At 36.6% G+C, this 20,000-nt stretch overlaps 1 protein-coding gene and 1 long non-coding RNA gene across 5 annotated transcripts in view; one reads left to right on the top strand and one right to left on the bottom strand.

Moving 5' to 3' along the window:
• Nucleotides 1–18,831, top strand: part of Hcf (Host cell factor) — a 36,252-nt gene extending 17,421 nt beyond the window's left edge. Inside the window, exons 4-17 of one of the 4 annotated variants that reach the window (XM_027382820.2) lie at nt 168–370; nt 3,019–3,213; nt 4,360–4,505; nt 4,883–5,020; nt 8,073–8,265; nt 8,509–8,828; nt 8,946–9,074; nt 9,281–9,496; nt 12,096–12,272; nt 12,409–12,660; nt 13,072–13,758; nt 15,647–16,066; nt 16,293–16,485; nt 16,657–18,831. In XM_027382820.2, the coding sequence (XP_027238621.1) occupies nt 168–370; nt 3,019–3,213; nt 4,360–4,505; nt 4,883–5,020; nt 8,073–8,265; nt 8,509–8,828; nt 8,946–9,074; nt 9,281–9,496; nt 12,096–12,272; nt 12,409–12,660; nt 13,072–13,758; nt 15,647–16,066; nt 16,293–16,485; nt 16,657–16,775 (3,388 nt within the window). In that variant the 3' untranslated portion in view covers nt 16,776–18,831. Of the gene's footprint in view, nt 1–167; nt 371–3,018; nt 3,214–4,359; nt 4,506–4,882; nt 5,021–8,072; nt 8,266–8,508; nt 8,829–8,945; nt 9,075–9,280; nt 9,497–12,095; nt 12,273–12,408; nt 12,661–13,071; nt 13,759–15,646; nt 16,079–16,292; nt 16,486–16,656 lie in introns of all 4 variants that reach the window. The other 3 variants (XM_027382819.2, XM_070133133.1, XM_027382821.2) reach the window with 3 other exon arrangements.
• Nucleotides 2,997–8,255, bottom strand: LOC113829623 (uncharacterized). Its single transcript, XR_003477913.2, has 3 exons — nt 8,158–8,255; nt 3,372–3,436; nt 2,997–3,137 (listed from the first exon to the last, which is right to left on the bottom strand). It is a non-coding gene; the product is annotated as an uncharacterized lncRNA (long non-coding RNA).
• Nucleotides 18,832–20,000: the final 1,169 nt, after the last annotated feature.

The raw sequence follows: 20,000 nt of genomic DNA, 5'->3' as shown, positions 1-20,000 counted from the left end.
TAAAGATTTTTTATAAATGTTTTGGGTTAACAAAAGGTTATTTGTTATTACAAATTTAATAGCATTTCCCTTATTAGACACAGGTTGAAGCTGAAGTTAAGGATGGAGTTTAAGATTTCTATTTTTTACTGATGATTTTTCGTTTTAAACAAACAAACTCATTACAGGTACCTAAATGATCTCTACACATTGGAACTGCGTCCAAACTCAAGTGTAATGGCATGGGATATCCCAGACACATATGGAGTGCCACCTCCTCCCAGAGAATCCCATACAGGAGTGGCGTACATGAGCAAAGACAAACCCAAATTAGTTATATATGGAGGAATGAGTGGCACCAGATTGGGAGATTTGTGGATCCTTGACGTTAGTAAGTTATCGTACTTTTTATGTAGTTCAATTAACCCTTTTAATGTGTTTTTTTAATAAGGAGACTATGGTTAAAACAAAAGAAGAGAAATTTATGATGTGTTATTTCACAGCTCTTTGATATTCAGATCTTAATATCTTATGTTTTTAACTGTTTTTATGCTGGTATAATTGATGTGCACTGTGAATTTTGTGGCTTACAAATTGCTCAACAAGTGCTCAGCCACCGGGTAATAGTTCAGCTTAATTTCACCTGTTAAGCAGTTACTTGAATTTTCAGAATTTGTTTTGTATGTTTATTTAGTTATTCTTTATCTATATTACTTTTTTCCCATTTCTTTCTTAAAGTTATTAAGATAAAACCTGTTGTTATTATTTACATCATGGTTATCTTGCTATTAACCCATTGCTATTGGGGATGGCATGTACATACATATCATACCCACTGTGAGTTTAGTTATTAACCCAATATGGCCAGGGATAGTACGTATGGATATGCAATGTCCACTGTGAGTTTAATTTATTAACCCATTTGATCCAGGACTGCACATGGACTGAAAGCCAGTCAATGGGAATACTTGGGTGGTGACTCTCCTGGGTTTATTGTTATTAGAGACTTTTAATAATGTGATAGTTATAATGTCTATGATAATAGATATAATAGCATCAATATTGATAGCATTAGTAATGGAAAAAAATCTATGATAACTAAATGAAGGGTGAAATCAGGTGAGGCTACAAGATCTACTAATCACTTCCTTCATGACAAAACACTTGTGGAGCTATCCATGTATTGAAAAAATATTGAAGAATAATACTATAGTAAACACTACATGTTCTTGGTGGAATTGAGTTGAAATACTAATAGCAAAAAAGATGATTAGATCAGAAAGAAGTTTATCTGAAAATCAAAGAAAAGAGTAAACAGGTGAAATGAGTAGAACTAGTAATTGACTACATGGCAACAAATTACTTGTGGAGCCATCTGTAAGTAAAACAATCAATAAACAATATCATAGTGGATATGGCATGTATGTCATGCCGTCCCATTGACTTTCTCAACTTTGACATAGGTTACACAATATGGATTTTGCAATTGGTGTTTTATGAATTTAGCCAGCATATGTTGCATAATCTATCTGTTGAAGAGGCCAGTTAAACATTTCCTTAACTCATTGGTTGTGGATTAATGTACTGTAGTTTGTTAGTTTTGTTGTACACAGACAATTCCACAATGCTCAGCCACTAAGGAGTCAATTAGTAGGCCTTGTGTGACTGCGCCTGATTTCCTTGTATATTTGGGATATATGTACACATACATATAGATATACAGATAGATGTTGATATATAGACTTTTATGCTCTGCATATTTCTATATTTTCTATTTTTGTTGATATGATTAAAATGATATTATTGAAATAATTATAGAATAAAAATACAGAAAAAGGGGTACAGGTAAGATAGCTAGAACTAATAATTGACTTGTTAGGCCATTTCTGTAATAGCAATAAACTAAAATTGGTATGCCATCAACAACCATTACTTTAAGAAGAAGCTGAACCACTCATGCATCAAGTCTTCAGTAAAAAATTAGGATATCACATTCCTTACGTAAAGCCTGAGATACATCATGAAATAAATATTAACCATTAGATGAATGATAGCTAAACAAGGTTATGTGAATTTCTATAAGTGTTTGGATGCAAATGGTATTCAAGGGGTAATCTCTGAAGGAGCAAAGGGACTACAGTTATGATACATTGATTAACTACTAAGCATTTAGGGCTTGCTTAGAACTTAGGGCTTTGGTGATTTTACCAACTGTATTTAAGCGATGCATCTTACTCTTGATAAGATAGTGTTAACCCCTTAGAATTGGGGTAACGTGACCTTCCTGTCTTGGAAAAATCTGGGTGGAGGGTTGGATGACATAAACATGCCATCACTGAACTAACTCTGGGCCAGGTGACAGAAAAGGCTTACCCCAAGTGCACAACCCACTTGGAGTGTGATTTTACTCATTTGGCACTTAGAAGAGGGACTTTGCATTCCCATTCATCACCAAAGGTGGAATGTAATGTGCATAAGCACTGGCTCAACATTGTATTGCAGGTTGCTGTGACCGGCAACACAGGTTGTATTATGGAAAAATTTTAATTAAGAAAAAAATGAGATATATATATGACACATAGCCAAATATTACTTTTTTCTTCTTGTACTGAGTTATTTGCTACATAGAGAGCTGAATGATATGGAGTCTTTGCAATGAAAATAGTCTATTATCATCAGGATAAAACAAGTCATAAGAAATATGGACATTGAAAAATGGCAAAAATGATAATAATAATAATACACACTCAATAATTTCGCAAAAGGGAGGCATCAATATTGCACACAAAGGATATTGGCAACTTTTATAACCCACTTTCCATATTTTCGACCCTGAGATTTCCGTGATGCAAATGGATACAATGGGTTCATAATGAAAGATTTTATTTTATTACCGTTATAATTTACTTAATTTTGATTTATTGTATTTTGTCTGTGATTTCTCATAATAGATGCAATCTCATGAAAAGTAGTCCGTTTCCTATGTAACAAACTTGCTGAAAGAAAAATGCTCTAAACTAATTTAACATTTTATTCCAGATACCATGACCTGGGAAAGGCCAACAGTAAGTGGTGTTCATCCTCTTCCAAGATCTCTGCATTCAGCCACTCTTTTGGGAAACAAAATGTTTGTCTTCGGAGGATGGGTTCCACTTGTTCTGGAGGAGTTGAAAGGACCCAACAATGAGAAGTCTGAGTGGAAATGCACAAACACTTTAGCATGTCTCAACCTTGGTAATATGAAAATTCACTTGTGTATATATATATATATATATATATATATATATATATATATATATATATATATATATATATATATATAAATGTACTGACCATCATGTCATTCACATGTGAAGCATTAGTACAAATAGCATTGTTAGCCCACTCCTTACCAACTTGTCTCCCACCATGTAAACATTCTGTTGCTGTGCCATGCTGATTGAAATGTCTATTCCTCCTGCAATATGAGGGTTTTTAGATATTTTTTCACTCTTGATTTTTTAATATATAATGAGGAAGAAACTTGTTATCAGAGGTGATGGGTAAGCAGCCACCAGAACAACAATAAAAACAAAACAAAAACAAAAAATTTCTCTCTCACTCACACACTCACTCACACATTGAGATAGATAGGAAGATATACATACATACATTGATACACGCACGTATGTGTGTGTAATGTTACTTCACTCCCTCTTCTCTTTTCCCACCCTACTCTCTCTCTTGTAAATTTATAATCCTGCCCCATCTCCCAAAAAAAAGGGATGAAGAGTGACTGTCATACAAACCAGCATGCCATTAGTGGAAGCATTGAATGATGATGCCAAACTTTGTTTTTTGGTGACTAAACACAGTCATAACCAACATAGCTAAGTTTTCCATAGTCCCATATATTTCCATTTGTTTAAGGTTGTATTAAAGAATGTGCATTATGTACAGTTGTTGCAAGAATATTAAAGCATAGACATTTTCTAGCATTACCCACTTGTACATTAAATTTTGGTTAAGGAATGGGTTAATGGAAATGCCTTTCCATAATTTGTAGAATGCTTCTATAGTCTAAGAGAGTCTTAACAAAGCAGTAGTATGTACTTCTTTCAAGTATTCTGAAACATACATTCATACCAGAAAAGATAGACTACTTTACTATCTGATGTCATGAAATTAACTTTCAGGGACCAGTATTCCATCAAGATTGCTTTATCTTTACTTATTATTTTTTCAACTGGATTATTACAATCATATTTAAGCATTGCTAAGCAAAAGTCATATAGAAGTTTTGTGCTGTTACAATATAGTGCATATTACTGTCTGCAAAAGTGCAAGATAGCAAGTCAGGAGTACAGTTTTTTTATGTTTCTCCTTCTTTCCCCCTTTAAGAAAACATGGCTTGGGAAAACGCCATGATGGAGAAGTTTGAGGACCAGATGCCTCGTGCTCGGGCTGGACACTGTTCTGTGGGGATACATTCAAGACTGTTTGTGTGGTCCGGCAGAGATGGATACAGGAAAGCTTGGAATAATCAAGTAGGTTGAATAATGGCAGTTTGGTTGATGTAGGATATGTTCATGAAAATGTAAGAGCAAAGGAAAGGAGCAATTCCAGTATCACTCACGTAGTAAGAGAGGGAACACTAAAAACAGGGAACCCCAATGGAATTGTGGAAAGTGAGCAGTAATTGGACTTTCCTCATGCTTTTTCTTTGCAGAAATAAATATCATACATTGATGTGTGACACCTGGTTTGACCACTCAAGAAATAGTTAAGTTTGATTTTTTGCTGCTGTCATATTTTGTATAATTTTCATTACACTTGACTAAACTCCTTAGTTTTTCCACGGCTTCATTATTGTGTGTTTGTAAGTTTCATGTTACTTTCTAAAAAGGTTTTGGTAATTTTTCAGGTTTGCTGCAAAGACTTATGGTACCTGGAGACAAGTGTACCTGGATCACCAGGTAGAGTCCAGCTTGTTAGAGCATCCACTACTACCCTAGAAGTGTGCTGGGGTGCCACACCTTGTGCAGATGCTTACCTGCTTCAGGTATTTTCTTCTTTAGTCTTATTATAGACCATAGATTACAGACCAAACAAGTCAAATCCACTTGTTCATTTAATGTTAAAGCATAAGAAATCACATTAGTTTTAAAAAAGGATCAATATTTATAGCTGTTGACAGGACTAGGGTTAATGCATTTGTCACTTCAGTTCCCTTAACCCACCCGCGCCGGGGTACATTTTGTAGCCAAAATTTAAAAAATCCGGGAAGCTACAAAATCGGCGGGCGGAGCTTCCCCGGAGTCTGTCCGCCCGCCCGGCCGCCCGCCGCTTTTGCCGCGGAGCACGGCTCCGAGACAGCATCGCACTGGCGGGCAGCCCAAAACTGTTTATTTTTTCCCTGTGTCTCATATATGTGACACCCGGGACGAATGGGTTAAAAAAAAAAAAAAAAAAAAAAAAAAAATGCCAGTTCCAGTGATGTTCATTTCATTACAACCAATATTTTGTTCAGTCAAGATTCCTTTTATGAATTTTGTTTGTACAGATGGCTCCACAAGTGCTTTGCTACCAGGAACCCTATTAGTAGGCCTGTATGACCTCACCTCATTTCTCCTTTCATTGAGTTTTCATGATTTTTCTTTCTTCTTTGTTTTTCTTCTTATGCTATTGATATCAGTATTTTGTTATTACAGTTATTATAACATTATTAATTATATTAATTAGTAATAAAAAGTAAACATGAGTCTTTCACAAAATTTAGGAAAATCATAGACTGATGAGACAGGTAGGATTAGTAATGGGCATTTTGGTGATTAACCCCTTGGATCCAGTTGCTTCAAGGCAATCCTATGGCCCAAAATACAGATGTGATGCTTATGTGAGCATCCACTCAGACAGATGTGTGGCTTGTAGGCTGGGTGCATGCAAACTCTTGTTTGATGACATGACTATACCTCTCCTTTGCCCTCTTGTTTTCTCTTTTTATTCATAAGCCCCCCCCCCCTCTCTTCCAGTTTCCATATTTGTCATTTGATTTGCTTTATCCAGATGGTAATAGACTGTTTTCCCTTTTATATCATTCCGCTAGATAATCAGTGACTCTGTGCAATAAAGATTAATAAATAAATGAATAGATAAATAGATATATAAAATTCAGCACCAGGCTAGTAAAGTGATAGCATGTTGGTCTCTCTTACAAGGGGTTGGCAGTTGCAGTTGTTACCTAGAGGTTACTGCTTTGGCTGGGCACCATGGTTTATGAGGAATAAGCTCTGAGCTTCAGCACTAGCTGTTGATCGAGTCGGTATTAGTCGGCACAGGCCAGGCTCCCTTCATAGCCCTGGCGAGGCTCAATTTCATTTATTAGACACATCCTTATCCTTATCATCTTTTTGTAATATTCAATTTTCTGTAATACTACCTTTGCCACCAGTCATGGGGGCCAGGAATAGGATGCTGAGCATGTAAATGGCATCCTCACTGGAACCAGCGCTCTTCCAGTCATGGCCATATCCTGATCGAAAGGGTTCAGCACCAGTAAATAAATAAACAATAAATGAGATAAACGAATAGATAAATAAAAAAAGAAAAGAAAGAAAAATGGGACACGGCATGTATGTTTGCCATCCTGGACAAGTAATTTAATTTACGCAGAGCCATCAATGTAACAGAAGAAAAGGAAAATCAGATTTTAATTTATCATCTATATTTATCATAGGAATTGGTCTTCCTCACAAATCAGTCACATTTATTGCCAACTCAGAGTTCAATTTGTTCAAATTTTTGTTTTAATAAACAAAACCAGGATTAGTGTAAGTTGCAGGATTTCATCAGATTGCCATAAGTTACTCAAATCTGGAATTTCCTTAACCCATTTATGACGGATGTCCCATATACGAGACACCCATAAAAATAAACGTTGCCGGGCGTCCTGCCAGTGTGATGTTGGATCGGAGCTCGTGCTCTGAATACATTGTGGGCCACAGCAGGCACACAGGCAGATTCCGGGCCAGCAACGCGCCTATTTTGTAGCTGCCCGGAAACTATTATTTTTTGGCTTCAAAATATACCGGTGTTAGTGGGTTAACATGTTGCCGAGGCATTAAGATGTGAAAAATTGCAGTGAGATGTAGCAAGTAAAGTAGTTCAATTGCCAGCAGTGACTAGGTAGGGCTTTGCAAGATTTGTACCATACTTTTGTGTTTTATCCGCATCATATTAGTGTAACATACTGGCGTGAACTAAGCTAGTAAATCTGAAGCCTCGTACCTGAATTGCAATTCAATTCATATTGGCCCTGGCTGTTGATTTAGTACTTATAAAATACCATACATTTAACATGTAGGTTTTAGCCACACACTGTCCACTGTTCTTTAGTTTTATTAAATTTGTTTCCTCATGGGTGGCATCGCAAACATTTTTTCAACAAGAAGTTAATTCCTTGGTCTACATGATCTTGCCTATTTATTCCTTTTCTTCTTCTTTCTTCCAGGAAAATAAAGTATCAGTTATAGTATTTTTTGTGATATGTCTACACATTGATGGCTCCACAAGTGCTTAACCACAAAAGAGTCAATTTGTAATGCTAGCAGTGTTGATGCATTTATTATTAGTATAGACCTGATAATTATGATGTTATTGACTTCACTAATAGCAATACAAGTTTTTTTTTAATATTTCCAAAAGTCAAGTAATAGGATTAACAGATGAGATAAGTAACACTAATGATTGGCTCATTGGTGAATAAGTACTTACGGAGCCATCTATGTGTAGTGACAAATAATAAACTAAGCTTACTTTAGGTATGATGTTTGTACAATCCATCCCCAGCAGCATCAAGTTTGAATTGCTATGATCATCATTGCTAAAATTTGTTGTTATTGTTATTATGATATTATTAGCAAAAGAAATAATAATAAAGGTAAAAACCTTTTTTCCTAAAATTCAAGATATTAGGTGAATTGGCCAGGTGGTCCCTAATTTTGTGGGTGTGGGTGTAGGTGTGTGCAGACAGGTGAAGTAGAGTGGGTGGTGGTGAGATATTTTTGCATAATGATGTTGCCACCTATAGTCACAGGGGATATTTTTATTTTCAGATTCAGAAGTACGACATCCCAACTCCAGCTTCAACAGTCCCAACTCCAACAACTCCCACCAGCACTCCTGCCACCACCAGCTTACCTTTGACTCCAGCCAACAAGCCCATCACCCTTACTCAAACTGTTTTAAGACCAGCAACACCAGGAGCTGTAACACCTTTGACTCCCACGACACCACAGACGATAAGAGGTCAGTTTTATCTAATCTTTGGAAGAACTTTTGATTATATTCTGCTGGCATATCCTGAACTTTATAGCCAGTGGGGGGGGGGGGGGGGGAATATATATATATATATATATATATATATATATATATATATATATATATATATATATATATATATATATATATATATAATGTATATTATGTCAGTATTAGAAAATGCTGTTTAGAATTTTTTAAAGAGCGAGATGCATATTTTCTATTCAACAGCTGGTGGAAATATTGTTAGAGTTCGTGCCCCAGGAACAGGACAGATCAAAGTAATAGGAACTGGAGGTCAGACCACACAGATTCTACGTGGTGGATTGCCAGCAACAACAACTGCAACTTCACAAGGTGGAATGTCAGGCATTGCAGCGTTAGCAGCTGCCGCTGCAGCAACACAAAAAATTACAACCAGTACCGGAACAACAACTTCTCCAACAACAGTTAAAGTTGTACAACCAACAACACTTGTTACACCTCAAGGTGTGAAAGTTGCAACTACTATAGCAGGCCAAACTGTGAGATTGGTGTCACCTTCAGGACAAGTAAGGATATCCTTGTTTGCATAGAAAAGTTCTAATCAAGATTGAAATTTTTTTAACCAGTATAAATGTCTAATATTAATATATTCCTGATTGAGATTAAATCATATTTTCTTACAGGTGTTAAACACCCAGGGTACCACAGTTGCAGGGCAAAGTGGCAAGCAGTTTATACTACAAAAAAGTGGTGTCCCTGGATCTCAACCACAAATTGTAACTCTGGTCAAGACGAGTAAAGGTCTGACTCCAGTAAGTAAATCAAAAGCAGATTAAGAAAAAAAATATATCTTGCTCCCTCTCTGCTCCACAATTACAGATAGAAAAGGTAGTAGATATCATTTTTTTTTTTTTTTTTTTTTTTTTTTTTTTTCCCACTTATTATTTTCTGTTTATATATATTTGTTTACAACCATCTGTATGTGTTGATTTTGTAAAATTATTATTATTTATTACAGATGTCCAAAGTAAATTTGGTTCAGAGTAAGGCTGGTGTAGGCGGGCAGGGCGCAACAATAGTGAAGCTGGTCACAACACAGGCAGGAGGTCCAGGCAAACCCATCATGACCACATCGACCACACAGCCAGGCCAGATCCTAAGCTTGCCAAGTGGTACACAGACTGCTGGGAAAACTGTCATACAAGGACAGAATATTGTTATTGCTAAACAACAGGTAATTTTATTTAACATTTATTATTGTTTTGAAATTATTGTTTGTACATGGAGCCTTTGAAATAACAGGTTCTTTGTATAATTTTCAGATAATGAAGAAGTAAATTATAGAGCCTTAAGGACAGTTTCATTGGTCTTCTCTCTTCTCCCCTCCCTCTTTCAATTTGATGTTTTAGAAGATAATTGACTGAAAAGAGTCATCTGATAAATTTTCATAGATACCAAAGGATGCCAATTATTCAAAATAACCCCTTCTCAGTAACTAACTTAGTTCCTTTATATAAGCAAAAAATTTTTTGTTATGAGATCCAGTAAATGAGGACAACCTTCTAACCTTATGGGGACCATCTCTGGCGATGGGGTGCCATGGGGGGTTTTGGGGAGTCAAATTTAGTTATTGGTCCTGGCTTATTGTTACATGTGTGAGGAAACTGCCCTTCAATTATTTGACTATATCTCAGACTATTTCATGGTATAGTAGGGGTGTAAGCAACATTGGGTGACTGTGCATTTTCGCTCATTTGAGTTAAATGGCCTTTACACTTGTTCCGACCATTCATTCGGCATATGATAAAGTAATTACACATGAATATCAGTTGCACATGAGCAATACATGGTGAATTATGATGAAATGTAAAGAAAAAGAAACAAAAAATTGTGTGTAAAGTCTGCTTTAGTAGACCTACATGACTAAGTATGCCTACTTGCAAAACATGTTCTGTATTGAGACCTCAAGGTTATTATGTTATTGTTTAGCCGTCGGTTACCATATGTTCTTTTTATAATTTCTGCATTTATATACAGATTAATGATTTTTTTTTTTTTTTTTTTTTTATGCCATTTACCCAAAATCAGTTATTTATTTTGACATGCATACAAGGTGAGTGTGTGTGTGTGTGTTTGTGTGTGAGCTCACATATATGCATGTTTATTGGAGGGTGATGTGAAGTATAGATTACAGAGAGAGTGAGTTAAGACGCGTACAGAGGTGATCATACATGCACCTGTGTGTGTGTGCATGTGTGCATGCGTGTGTGTGTGCATGCGAGTGTGATTGCTCACACGAGTCTGAATATGCATATACATGCGCCTCTATGTTGGAGTGTGATATGAAGCATAGACAACAGCTCAAGGCGGGCAAACAAGTTGCGATGTGTTGTAGGCATGATCTCAGGGATAACCATAGCATTTAGTGGGCCACTTTGCAGCGTAAGTGGGAGGTGTCATCGCCATACCTTTTTACATTTTTTTGATGCTGTTCACTAACCACACATCAAAACTGAATCAAATAAAGAACAATAGAAAGAGCAATATTTGGCCTTCTTTTTAGTCTATAGGCACATACTATAAGGAACAAAAAATATAGAAATTAAACCAACTTTCTAAAAAGTTCTTTAAAAAATTTTTACATTTGGGACCTCTCTCGGTTCAGTTTATGCCCTATGTCATAAAGCATTTGCCCCAAGAAAGAACATTTGAATCTGAATACAAATACACATTGAATTTTGTCAAATCAAAATACAATTTTTTTAAACCCTTTTCTCTCTTTTCTTTTCTTTTCTTTTCTTGCAATAAATCTGAAACTAAAAGGAATTTCCAAAATCAGATGCATAATTCTGTTTGTATGACCTAGAGATTTTCTCAACAGAAATTACATAGAGAATGGATGATAACTTCGAGACGAGGGAGGTACAGAAGTGACCTAACTAAAAAAAATAATAATAATAATTTTTGATAGTGCTAAAATGCCCTTCATTCAAAATTTTTAAATATTGGGTGAGAAGATGGGTAATAAAGTACTCTTTCATCCTACCAAAATTCATGAAGTTCTGTAAAACCATTTTCTATTTTAAAACAAAAATAGAAGATTGGCATTTTTCAGGGATGGTCCTCTTAATTTGTTAAAAAATGATAGATGATGTAAACTGAAGCAGATTTAATGGTAGGATGATAGTTCAGAAGAAGAATGGCTAAGGACAAAGTGTATAACGATATAGCATTGAGAGTGAAGTAGGGTATTGTTGTTTTTTTTGTTTTTGTTAACTTATCTACATCATTATTAAGTGTTTGCTGTCAAATATTAGAAAACAACAAATAGTGATTAGAAAATTGTGTGTATTTCATAAATAGTTAAAATAACATCTCTTATTATATTGGGTCTTATCATAAATAATTGTAGAATATAAGTACAGTAGATCTGTAGATCTGTCACTTAGCTGAATTAGATATAGAATAATTATTTTGAGTTTTCCTAAGCATTTTTCTTTGGGAACAATCATGACTGCATATACATGAGAATTCTTAAACACAAAAGGGTAACTGGATGAATGTAGAAAAGGGTTTTGGTAGTAACTTCAAAGAAAGAAAGCTGAAACTGGGAATATGTTTTGAAAAGTGGTTGAGGTTTTTCAAAATGTATTTGTACCTTAAAATATTTTAATCAGTAAATAAGATATATACAGGTTACTGGTGAAAATATGTATTTTACCTTTCTGTACAGAATGAAATTAATATAGTTTATCCTGAAATTTTGTATTAGAAATGGAATAATAATTATTTTTTTAAATGCAGCATACTAATTTTGAATTATGAATTTAAAGCTTGGTACCACGACTGTAGGAGGAAAGCAGACAATAGTAATCACGAAGCCAGGAGCTGCTGGAACTAGTGTTGTGCGGCCACAGACCTCTCAGATTATTGTTGTCACCACTGCATCAGCCATCAGAACACTACAAACAGGCACAACCACTACAATGGCGACTGGCCAACCTGCTCAGGTATGATCTTTTACTCATACTAACAAGTGTCCCTAATATTTAAGAGAATTGCCGCTAGATTACTCAGATTCAGTGTAAGTAAGGTTCTTAGTTAATTGCTACAGTATTAATGTTTAAAACTTACATGGTGTTGTAGGTGTCAGCTGGTGGAGGTGTGAAGATGATTGTGGTATCATCTGGTGGTGTGGCTGGCACCACAACCACACAGGCTGTCACCAAGCCCATGACTATTACTGTGGCTGGACAGGCAGGACAGGCTGGTGCCACCACCAAGACAGTCACCATAGCTGCCAAAAGTGGCACTCCTAGCACCACAACTCTCCTCAACACTGGGTCAGGTCAGATTATTGCTGTACCTGCTCAGGGTCTGCTGCAGTCAGGGCAGCAGGTGAGCACAATGTCACAGGCCACAAGTTGGACTCTTTTATTTTTTCTATATCTTAGATATGTATTTGTATGTATGTATGTAAAGTATAACCAGAAATGCTTCTATTTATATGAAACACCCCACCATATTTTGAAGAGTTTGCACAAGCATAGCAAGTGTAACAAAATATATCAGGCTAGGAATTCTTATTAGTGACATACAAAAGAAAAGGCTAGAAAACTGAATGAGGGGCACTGGAATTATTCGTGACTCAGCTTGTAAGGCAGGGTAAGTTTGGCTTTTTAAGATTAAGGTACTTCTAAGGCTAAATGTAGTATTTGATACAAAATTCAAATTTAAATGATCATCTTTAAGAGGAAATTTTATGGAAATATTCTCCCAAAGTTCATTATTTGTATTTTAATGTTTCAGTCTCTTACAATTGGAGGAAAACCTGTAACAGTACAAGTAACTACAGCTGGAGGTCAAAAGACTGTGACTTTAGTCACATCCCAGGCTGCCAGCAGTGCAACTACATCCACAACTTCTAGTACTAGCACATCAAGCACAGCAACCACAAATCAGCCAACAACATCAATTGGTAGTGCAGGAGATGGCCCTGTTACCTCGGATGCAGCTCTTGCAGCTTTGGCAGCTGAGGCAGGCCTGATCATGCCATCAGGGGAAGGAGAGCAGGGTAATGAACATGTGGCTGCAGTTGGAACCCAGCAGGATCAGTCTGAGAAGAGTGGATCATCTCAAAATACGTCTGAAGAAGTAATGGAAACAAATGCTTCTTCGGAAACTTCAAAACAGTCAATAGCAAGTAATTCAGAAAATCTAGATGATGTTGATGCGAAAAGAACTGAGGGAAACACACTAACAAATGTTGAAGGCGAAAATGCCATTAAACAAGAACCCATGGATACTGGTGATGGGACTGGGGAAGCAAGTTGTGCAGGACAGGCAGCAGGTGGTGTGGGTGAGGCCGGTGAGCCTACTGATCCGTTAGCGACATTAGCATCCGCAGCTATCAATTCCTCCCTCAGCACAACAACGCCCACTATCAAAAATGAAGATACCACAACGACGCTTGCTAATGGCATAAAACAGGAAACGGTGAGTTTGTCTGTTTGCACATTTTAGTTAAGAGGTAGGGCCTTGCAAAAAATATCCAACATTTGTTGACAGTAGATATTTTTAGGGTATTTTGCATCATTTATAATTGCATTTTTTATGAAATGCTTATTTAAATTGCTTTGAGTAGATATTTTGAAAATAAAGGTTCAAAAATTAAGCTTACATGATTCTGCATATATTGAAGCCAATCTTTTGCAATTTTGCATAAATTAAGTGCAGAAAGTTCAGTTGAAACTTATGAAAGATTTAAATCCTGATAAAATCTAAAATCTCAGAAGAAATTTCTCTCTTTCTCTTTTCTTTTCTTTTCTTTTTTTCTCTTTTCTTTCTCTCTCTCTCTCTTCTTTCTCTCTCTCTCTCTTCTTTCTCTCTCTCTCTCTTCTTTCTCTCTCTCTCTTCTTTCTCTCTCTCTCTCTTCTTTCTCACTCTCTCTCTTCTTTCTCACTCTCTCTCTTCTTTCTCTCTCTCTCTCTCTCTCTCTCTCTCTCTCTCTCTCTCTCTCTCTCTCTCTCTCTCTCTCTCTCTCTCTCTCTCTCTCTCTCTCTCTCTCTCTTCTTTCTCTCTCTTCTTTCTCTCTCTCTCTCTCTCTTCTTTCTCTCTCTCTCTCTCTCTCTCTCTCTCTCTCTCTCTCTGTCTCTCTCTCTACACTCTCTCTACTCTCTCTCTTCTTTCTCTCTCTCTCTCGTCTTTCTCTCTCTCTCTCTCTCTCTTTTCTTTCTCTCTCTCTCTCTCTTTTCTTTCTTTCATTCTCTGTCTTTCTCGCTCTCTTTCTCTCAATCTCTTTCTTTTTTTTCTCTCTCTCTCTCTTTTCTTTCTCTCTCTCTCTTTTCTTTCTCTCTCTCTCTTTTCTTTCTCTCTCTCTCTTTTCTTTCTCTCTCTCTCTCTTCTTTCTCTCTCTCTCTCTTTTCTTTCTCTTGCTCTCTTTTCTTTCTCTCTTTCTCTTTTCTTTTTCTCTCTCATTTCTTTCTCTCTTTCTCTCTTTTCTTTCTCTCTTTCTCTCTTTTCTTTCTCTCTTTCGCTCTTTTCTTTCTCTTTTTTCTTTCTCTCTCTCTCTTTATTTATTTATTTATTTCCATCTCTCTCTCTTTCTTTCTTTCTTTTTCTCTCCCTCTCCCCCCCCATCCCCTTCTCTCACTCTCTTCACTCTCTTGGAAAATATCACAAAAAGTTTGTTTAGTAATTTAAGAACTAATTCAAATTTGAAAAAGGTCTTTGTGGTGCACTTTTCACAATTTTCTTTTTTGAAGAAAAAATATAATTATAAAGAAAGAAATCAGTTTGTTTATATCTTGAAAAATTATTGAAAAGTAAACAAAAGCAATGGGGTATCCTTAGCCTAATGTGACCAGGAAAATGTAGTCTTCACTATAATATTGTTTTTTAAATGTCTACAAATAGACCACTCCACAGTGTTTAGCCACCAAGGAGTTAATTAATATGCCTTGCATCCTTACCTAATTTCACCTTTCATTGAGTTGTCTGGATCTTTGTTTTTCTTTTCTTTTTTTCTTATTCTATTAATGCAGTTATTATTATTAATATTATAGACTATAATCATTATAATGTTATGGACATTACTAGTAGCCGTATAACATTAAAGAAAATTATATGAAGATCAAGATAAAAGGTAAACAGGGCAGAGGTAAACAAGCATTTGGCTCATTTGTGACTATTTACTTTTTGGAGCCATCTGTGTGTAAAGAATTAACATTTATTTACTTTATTATTATTACTTATGCTCCTTTTTTTCTTTTCTTTCTTTCTTTCTTTTCTCTGTCCTTGTCTTTGGAGTGTACACTAATATCACAGTTTTAAGAAGTACTTTAAATCACTTATTTTTGGACTAAAGTATTTGTATCTTTTACAGAGTGAAATAAAGAAGCCAGAAGAAGAGTGGTATGATGTTGGCATCATCAGAGGAACCGTCTGTACAGTCCAAGCCTACTATTTGCCCACAGAAGCAGATTCTCTCAAAAATGAATCCTATACTGATGCTGAGGGAGAGGTTACCGAAAGAAAAGCAAGTGGGATTGAAGTCAAGTTACAGCCCGGCACTGCATATAAATTCAGAGTTGCTGGAATTAATCCATGTGGAAGGGGTCCATGGAGTGAAGTTTCAGCCTTCAAAACTTGTTTACCTGGTTATCCGGGGGCACCATCAGCTATTAAAATTTCTAAATCTGCAGAAGGTGCACATTTATCATGGGAACCCCCACAAAATGCTGCTGGTGACATTGTGGAATATTCTGTTTATTTGGCAATTAGAAACGCAGCAACTCAACAGCAGGTGGGTAAAAAGGTAAACTTCACTTGGATTTTCTTTTTTGAAAATGTAGATAGTGCCAAGATAATACCGGTTCAAATACATGTGACATTATATACTCTCTCCCTCTCCTCCCTTTCCCATCTTCCTTCTCCCCATTCACACTGTCTCCCTCTTGTCTCTTTCCTTTTTGTATACTAGTTTTTATTACTGTTTGTATAAAAATCTGTATTGCCTGCTTTTATCACAGGATGCTAATAATGGTGGAGCTCATCTGGCATTTGTACGTGTGTATTGTGGTGCCAGCAACCAGTGTACAGTACTCAACACACAGCTTGGAGCAGCGCACATCGATACAACTAATAAACCAGCAATCATATTTAGAATAGCAGCTAGAAATGACAAAGGATATGGCCCTGCTACACAAGTTAGGTGGTTACAGGGTAAGTTGAATTTAAAGATTTCTGAGGGGGTTATATACGTAGACATACAACATGAACTTATGAATTTATATATATATGTTTATATATATGCACATAAGCATTTGTGTATACATAAAGAGTTAGGCTATATCCCTTTCTTTTTATGTCAACTTTATAAATGTTCTATTTCAGATTCTGTAGTGGGTGGATCAGCCGGAGGACCAAAAGTAGTCATGAGAAGACCTGCCACAGATAACCGTTCTCCAGTTACTGTTAAAAAATTCAAGGCAGATGGAGAGCCTATGCTATAGTGCTCAGCAGGAACCACCTCAGTTTGAGTTAGCTGCCATATGACCCGGTGTATGGGGGGGAGGGGGATTGTCTTTGGCCAGGGGAATGAACCTTCTGGACTTTAAGTGCCAAAGATAAGGATGAGATTACCCAGTGTAGTGTTATTCCGGGTTAGAGTTTCAGGCCCCAGAGTGTGTGAGTGTGTGTGTGAGTATGTGTGCGTGTGCATAGACAATTTGTGCAACTGGTATTATGAGGGGTCTTGGGCAGTCACACATATAAGAAGCTTTTTCTGAAATTGAGTAATGGGAGGAGCTTAAGTTATCTTTCTTGCACGAAGTAGTGCATGGTGACTTGCTGTGACCCACTTTTTTCTATATTCCTACTCATCCTTTTTTTTTTCTTCTTCTTTTTCTTCTTCTTTTTTTTCATTCTCCTTTTAATGATGTAATTACTTTTATTTCCCTTCCATTTCACCGGTAAGTGTTGCTACTTTATGATCTGAACCAAATATATGTTGCAAAGTGATAAAAGGGTCCTGAGTGCCCCATGACTTCATTTTATTTATATACTACATTAATGTACATTTAAGGTCCATCCAAACTGTTAATTTCATGTAAATGTTTGTCGCTGCTTTCTACCCATAGGATATAAGTATTCTTTATGGCATTCAATGAATGCTCGAAGTAATGTTTTCCAAAGTTAAGAACTTTGTATGCCAGCGTACTCTTTATTCTCCATGTGTCATGGAGAAAACTTTTACCTGAAAAGTGACACCCTGTTCTCTGGAGCAGCATGTTGTATATACTGTGAAGTTGGTAAGAGGTTGAACCTCTTAAAAAGTGTTGAGCAGCATTGATGTCCCAGAGGCTGCATTCCTTATTAGTGGACCCTTGCTCTGATCTCAGGGTGTGTATGAACCACCGGTAGAGTTGTACACCTAACCAAAACTCCACTTGGCCTTAGTAAGCTACAGTCATGAGCTAGGCAATGCCATTAAACCCTTTTGTCACCAGTCCATCTCATCTCCATCTTCCTGTAACAGTAATCATTCTTTCATTACTGGTCCTCCAAATGTCTTCATGTTATTAAATGAATTAGTGATATAGGTAAAGCAGCCATTTATTTTTACACCCAAAGGACAATGTGGCTCATGCTTGATTTTACTGCACTAAACTTTTTAAAATTCTCTCCTGCATATCACCTTCCTCTTACATGCGAAATGAGTCGGCTCTATAGTGTTAATGCATACATCATTGTAGATATCACTCCTCCCACCCTCAACCCTGCCTGTAAGGTTATTGCAAACTAGAGAAGGATGCATGTTGATGTTCCTTAAAACAACACTTTATATTTGGTGCCGGCAGCCCCTGGATCCCCTAGCTACTACTTTTATCAAACTTAGTTGTTTTTCTTTTTCTTTTCTATTTTTTCTTTCTTTTTTTTGAGGAGAGTACAAACAAAACAGTAGGAACAAGTGTGATGTCTCTGAGTTTTGACTGGCCAGACTCAAAGAGTGGATTCAAGAGTGTTTTCCACTTTCTTCCAGGCTTCTCCATGCCTCCTGCCAGTGAACATGAGAGATAAACCTTGTCATAAATTGCAAGAAATGCTCCACCCTTTTCACGTGGAGGACTTTGCAAATTTTTTTTATGTGCTTCTCAATACTTTTTAATTTGATGACTATACATGCTTAGACATATATATTATCATAACTTCATAAAGTTAGATGGAGTTGTCTCTTTGTACATACAGATTATCCAGCGTTTGTTTTCCATTTCTGTAAGAGGAACACACGGTTCATTATGCAATGACAGCCTGGATGGGAAATGGCCACAGTACCTGACCAGATATTAACAAAGAATGTGATGTAAGATGGGTTTCATCTACTATGAAGCTGTTTTGCAAACCCATCTTCCATCAGTGAAAACTTTGGTAACACAATTTCTCTAGGCTGTAAGTAAATTTAGCAGTGAAAAAATAATTGAAAAACAATAATCTATGGAAAATGCTTTTAAATCTTTAATATTTTATTTTTCAAAGTAAGAATAAAACGAACTATTGAAATAGTGAAAAGATTATTTGTTTGATATTATCCTTGCTTTTACTCTTGCTTCAACTTCAAAAAGTGTTGCTGTTAGAAATGTCATCAACTTAAATGAGACTGCAGAATTAAGTACAGCTATTATCTTGATAGCCTACATTCTGCTAAAAAACAAAACACTAAGTAATAATGAACAAATAATTTAGCAGATTTGTGAATTATTTAAGAGACCGATTTAACAAGATTTTTTTTAACATTCATGTCTTGAATTGGTTAATGAAAGTGAAAGGTCAAGTATGATATATATTTATTAACAGGTAAAACGAATTTTGGTATGTGCAATGTGTCCACACTAAAAGTTGGAATCGTGCTGAAAGGACAAAAGGCTGGGTCTGTTTAAGTTATTAACGGCCTTCTCTCTATCCTTATCAGTATTATACTAAGCTACGGCGAACTATCTTTGACATCTGATGTTTTGTCTAACCGTTATTTTTTAAATCTTTTCGCCACAATACTTTATCATAGCACTGTATAATCTTCCCCTACTTGGGGCTCCCCACCCCAAGCCTCACCTTATAGCTAAATCTAGAATACGCCGTTATTGATCTTAGATGTTGACGACGGTAATAAATATGATCTCGGGGTCTATTTATCACCCTTCCCTTTCCCTTTCCAATTCCTAAGGTGTGAGAGCTGTATTAAAAGGATAAAGACCGACTTTGTGCCAGTCAGAAACGGCCCCGGGGAGCAATGGACACACGGTGTTTACCCCTTGCCCCTCATGAGGTACCTGAGGGGTTGACCTTTTATCTTCCCCAGGCTTACCATGGCCAGATTTTGTACCCTAAATATGGGCACCGAGACTTGCCCTTTATCAACTAGCCTCCCTGAATCAAACTTCCCTGGTTTATGGGCCCCTGAATCTCCATTGCACATGGCTCTGACCACTGCTACTATACCCACCTCCTCGACACTTGCTGTCAACTTGACCAATCGTAAATCATCTACCTACATTATAACAACCTCCTTCAAAAGACACTCCTTCCTCACTCCCAATATCCTCCACTCCATCTCCTACACAATCGTCTCTATTTCCTACATCATCCTCCCTTATTACAACTCTTCATCCTTATTGCCCTCCCCTCCAAAGCAATGCCTCGCTGTACATCACTCTCTCTTCCTCCTGTCCTCACCCCTCTAC

Source organism: Penaeus vannamei, chromosome 18 (assembly GCF_042767895.1).
Source record: "Penaeus vannamei isolate JL-2024 chromosome 18, ASM4276789v1, whole genome shotgun sequence".
Lineage (NCBI taxonomy): Eukaryota > Metazoa > Arthropoda > Malacostraca > Decapoda > Penaeidae > Penaeus > Penaeus vannamei.
Note: the sequence above shows the minus strand (reverse complement) of the source record. Positions and strands in the feature narration are given on the sequence as shown.